This window comes from Habropoda laboriosa, unplaced genomic scaffold (assembly GCF_001263275.1).
Source record: "Habropoda laboriosa isolate 0110345459 unplaced genomic scaffold, ASM126327v1 scaffold786, whole genome shotgun sequence".
Lineage (NCBI taxonomy): Eukaryota > Metazoa > Arthropoda > Insecta > Hymenoptera > Apidae > Habropoda > Habropoda laboriosa.
In genome coordinates, this window is record NW_017100969.1 from 110,646 (window position 1) to 115,641 (window position 4,996).

General features: G+C 30.1%; 1 protein-coding gene across 1 annotated transcript; it reads left to right on the top strand.

Annotated features, from left to right (window-relative positions):
• Window positions 1-621: 621 nt before the first annotated feature.
• LOC108577681 (cell division control protein 45 homolog) lies at window positions 622-3,186 on the top strand. Its single transcript, XM_017940871.1, has 9 exons — window positions 622-672; window positions 980-1,132; window positions 1,215-1,424; window positions 1,511-1,678; window positions 1,759-2,000; window positions 2,085-2,421; window positions 2,502-2,896; window positions 2,969-3,045; window positions 3,122-3,186. Exons 1-9 carry the CDS (start codon window positions 622-624, stop codon window positions 3,184-3,186), a joined length of 1,698 nt encoding a protein of 565 aa, XP_017796360.1.
• Window positions 3,187-4,996: the final 1,810 nt, after the last annotated feature.

The following is a 4,996-nucleotide window of genomic DNA, read 5'->3' on the forward strand; positions in this document are numbered from 1 at the left end:
CTATTTAATGATAACTTCGCGATCGTCTTACTCTTAAAACCGAATTGGTAATAAATTTGTTTAATACGTCAGGATGTTTTGAAGAAAGCGGCTCTTTTACAAATTCTTATAAACGAATGTAAAAGTTTTTCGGTTTGAAATGTATGACAATAAATAAATTTAGTGAAATATTTTCTTATTTCCTACCTTTACTCCTTTTATAATAACAATAAAAATAATGCTAATGATGATGATGGTGATAACAAGAATAATAAAAGAAGAATTGAAATAAAGGTTTCATATATATGTATGCGTTCTAGACTAATTTCGATGCTCGTATATAAGTATGTAGTATGGGTCATGAATGATTTGGCTGTCGGCTTTCAAGATTTACACAATAATTTTAGTGGAATTAATTACTTAGTTGGATTGATTGACTATAAGTTTGTATGATAAATATTCATTGCATTTAAATATAAATATTGACTTTATTGACGATGCACTTTTGCATTTCATATTGCGAATAGCTACTGTTGTGGGTTGTCCATATGTAGTTATCAGAGTAAACTGGGGATAAGTGAAACGGATGGGAAAAAGAACAGTAAACATAAAAAATATTCCCATGTCGAGAATCACTGCATGATGTTTGTGGAAAACTTAGAAAGAGGTTTTTACCGTTTAATAAGAGATGACGTGAGTTTGTTATATTTTTATCGTCTTGTGTTTTAAAACTTTATTAGTTTTGCTTTTATTTAGGTTAAACAAGTTCTTTTAAATTTACACATGTATCTTTAAATATATCACTCATTTAACTTACTTTTGAAATATTGTTCATTCATATTCATTGACTAACATGGTAAATAAGTCATCATATTAAACTATTTCATATATGTTACTTTACATTTATTATTGATAATATTATTACATTTACTGGAACCATAAATAAATTATACAAATTATTTAATTTAATTGGAAGCATTAACATAGATTTTTTTTATAGAGATGTTTATTATTGGTTAACTTTGATGTTGATGCAATTTGTGCCTGTAGAATTTTACAACAACTTTTCAAAAATGATAACATGATATATACACTTGTGCCAGTCCAGGGAATTCAAGATATGGTTCGTGCCTTTGAAGATAATTGCGAAGAGGTAATAAAAATACAAAAACACACACATTTACGCATGTTTCTCTATAACAAATTGCACTATTAATATTTACTTTTTTTTTTAGATAAAAAATGTTATTTTTATAAATTGTGGTGGTATATTAGACTTAGTAGAATTATTACAACCTACAGAATCTGTGATATTTTATATTCTTGATAGCCATAGGCCTTATGATTTATGTAATATATATTCTGAAGATCAAGTGCGCATACTTGGTAAAATTGATGAAGATGATGAAATTCCAGATTATAATGATGTCTTCAGAGATGATTCAGTAAATAACTATATTTCTCACTTCTATTTATTATGGCTACATAATTAAATGAACAAGTTGAAAGAAATATATTTTTCAATTGCTAGTCAGGTGAAGATGAAACAGATGAAGAATTAACAAGTGATGAATTTCAAAGAAAAAAACGAAGATTAAATGAAGAAGATATCATTAAAAGAGCTGAACGAAGAAAGTGGTCCGAAAACAGAGCAACTATTTTGTTCAATTATATGCAGTATAGTTATTATGGCAAATCAGTATGAATCATTAAAATAATTTAATAAATTATTAAATACATTATATATTATAAATTTAATTATACTTGTTACTTCTATAGAGTGCAATGCTTATATTTGAAATGGCATGGTCTATGTCAAAAGATAATCTGGATATGGTCTGGTGGGCTATAGTTGGTTCTACAGAACAATCTATTCTAGGTAAAGTAGAGTCAAGATTGAGTGTTCTGGAGGAAGGCTCTCTTCAAGCTCATGTGTCTAGACTAACTCATAAACAAGGGGGTGATGTTGATAAGCAAGAGCAACAGCAACAAAGTACAGTAAAAATTACTTATGATAAAGAGTATCCTTTGAAATAAAATATTTTTTCTTAATGAAATTTATGCGTAATAAAACTTCAACTTCATTTTCTTACATGGAAACGTAGTCTTTTACTTGTTTTATATCGACATTGGACTGTAGAAGCTAGTCTGAGGCATTCTGTACCAACTGCAGTATCATTACGACTTTGGTCAGTTAGAGGAGAACAACGCTTGAAGGAATTATTAGCAGAAATGGGTTTACCTTTAGCACAATCGAAGCAACGATTTTCAGCAATGGACCTGACGCTTAGACAAGAATTTAGACAAATGGTTGAAAAATTGGCAGGAAAATATAAAGTAGACACTGTGATTGGAACAAGTTTTAGTCTTCAATATGGTTACAGGTTTAAGTACTGTGCGTCAGATATAGTTTATGCTATGCTTGCTTTAATGGAATCTTCTGTAAGTCACTAATGCTTCAATTTTTGTTGTATTTTGAATTTTACAGGTATTTCAGTATATTGAATTTTTTAATTTTTCAGTCGACGGAAAAGTTACCACAATGTTGTTTTTTAGATGCATTGGACTGTTTATCACGTACAAAGAAAGATATATTAGAAAGTGGCATAGAAAAAGCAAAACTTATGTTTAGTAGTATTTTTAAAACTGCACAGGGCATTTTACAAATGAAACAAATCAGAAGTGCTGGTTCGTTTCTTTACATAATTATTCCAGAAGGAAGTGCTGATAATCACGTATTCGCGCATCCATATCCGTTAATGATGTTAGCTCAGTTTACCCTAAAAGCTTATGTAGATTCTTCAAAAAGTAGACGTGCTCCAGAATGGCCACTTGTAGCTTCTTCAATAGATAATGCAGAAAAGGGTACGTGTCTTATGGTTGGTATACCACCGGTATGTGAAGACCAACCAAGAAGGTAATTATGAATAAGTTGAAATTAACTTTATTTTTATTGTTATAATATTTTTATAATATTTATTTATTATAGTTTATTTGGAAGAGCCTTTGAACAAGTGGCCAAAAATACAAATTCTTACACAGAAGCAGATTACTTTGACACTACAAGTAAGAATTCTTTATGATTGTCTTACCTTTTTAATTTTTAAATGTCTGGTTTTGAAATCTTTGTTCTTTGTTTCAGTAATAAGACTGAAAATTGAGGAAAGACCAAAATTTTTAGATGCTTTGGCAGCTCTCTTAGTGTAAAATTTTAACAATTCATTTGACGTACAAAAATGCGAATTTTCAATCTAATATTTATTTCTTAGAAAATAGTACAAATAACGATAGAAATGTTTTTTAAAAAATTTGACAATGTAATTAACACGTTTCCTGTCACGTGGGTCGCTAACGCCCCACGCGGGGTATAGCGATCAGTGTCGGCGCTAAGGTATGAACTTATGACGCGACTACCAACTCGATTCGTTGACCTGCGACGCCGGCTCATAGTTGCAATAGACAAGGAAAAATAACCTTTTTTCGCTAAACCAAATAACGAGCTTTGATTGGCCATTCTTGTGACTTTCTAACTCTGGGAAATTGTATTTAAACGACACACTATTTGTAAAGAAAGCAATCCAAAATTCTAACTCAAGTCGAAACCATGCACCACAATAAAACACAGCACACGTAGAACAATTCGATATTCTCGATTCATAATCAAATATACTCTCTACACCTTTCCATTCAATATCAACATTGGATTGAAAAAGGACTGTGACGTCTTATACATAAAAGAAGAGCACGGTACACAGCAATCAGTTTTTCGGTTTTATTTTATTTCAAACTTCATATGTCAAGGCTTGGTCATTCTGTTATGCATCCTATTGTCGCAAAGGAAATCTTTAGGATAAAAGATATTTATTAATTGATTCCACCATATTACACCAACCAACCCGGTTGCCAGTTCGTCACCAACTCTCAATACTTTACCTTTCGTTTCTTTTTACATTGCAATATGCTTTTATACTCATAAATATTTTAGCTGAAGGACAAAAAATGGATAGCAGGAACAGTAATATTAACAATATTGGAAACTAAAAGTTTTATTTAAATTTAATTAGATACTTTCCTTTCTTTTACTTAAACTAAGACGATAATTTGTTAAAATAAAAGTTTTTGCTTTATTATGTAGTGCATATTAAACATTATACCTTTTTCTTGATAATAATGATTTTTGCAGTCTTATAAATATTATAAGACATGTCATAAAATTTATTAGTCTCGACAACGTGGGGCGCAATACAACCCACGTGGTGTGACCGGAAAGTCACCGAAAGTCAGTCTGGCAGAGAACGTGTTAAATTAAGTGTGATATATTTTTTACAACATATGACTGACGAGTGTGTATTAGTAATATTTGTTTTATAACTAATGACAGATGTAGTTTTAATGAAATTGTAGATATGTGTACAAAACAAAATTAACGTTATGTATATTTCCATTCGTATATGAAGTGATTCATTGATATTTTTTCTTGATGGTAAAATTAAATGAATAAAAAACAAAATTATGTTCAGAAAATGAATTATAGTTTAACCTTCCATTATACGTGTCGCAGACTGTGAATCCGCAAGATTGTTTTGTCCGTACAAATTAGAAAAACAGTATCTGGCGTCAGGACCTGCTGTAGCTTCAATATATGCTTAAAAACATTAAATGATAAATAAAGTAGTAAATTAAATTTGTTACTACAAAATAAAAGAAAACATTAAACAGAGAAGAAAAATAAATAGAGAAAGAAACAGTCAAACTTAGCGGAGTGTGGTTCCGCAGACGTGTTACGCTGCAATGCGTTAAGTACACGTGTAATGGAGAGTTAAAAAACGGTACAAGTCTATACCGTGAATGATATGTATTTATTCAATTTTTTATACTGATTTATTTATTAGTTCTTAAAATTATTTGAATTTAAGATAAAATTTGACGAAGTCAACGATTACTGTCTGTATGGCGAACAGAACTAATAAGCACTTGTTAGTAACTGAAAATACAATCGACGTGTTTATTTGGCGTT

Excerpts from the sequence above, each read along its gene's own strand:
- LOC108577681 (XM_017940871.1), top strand. The coding sequence starts at position 622 with ATGTTTGTGGAAAACTTAGAAAGAGGTTTTTACCGTTTAATAAGAGAT. Across the intron at positions 1,425-1,510 it reads ATGTCTTCAGAGATGATTCA|TCAGGTGAAGATGAAACAGA; the intron begins GTAAATAACTAT and ends TTCAATTGCTAG. Across the intron at positions 2,422-2,501 it reads TTGCTTTAATGGAATCTTCT|TCGACGGAAAAGTTACCACA; the intron begins GTAAGTCACTAA and ends TTAATTTTTCAG.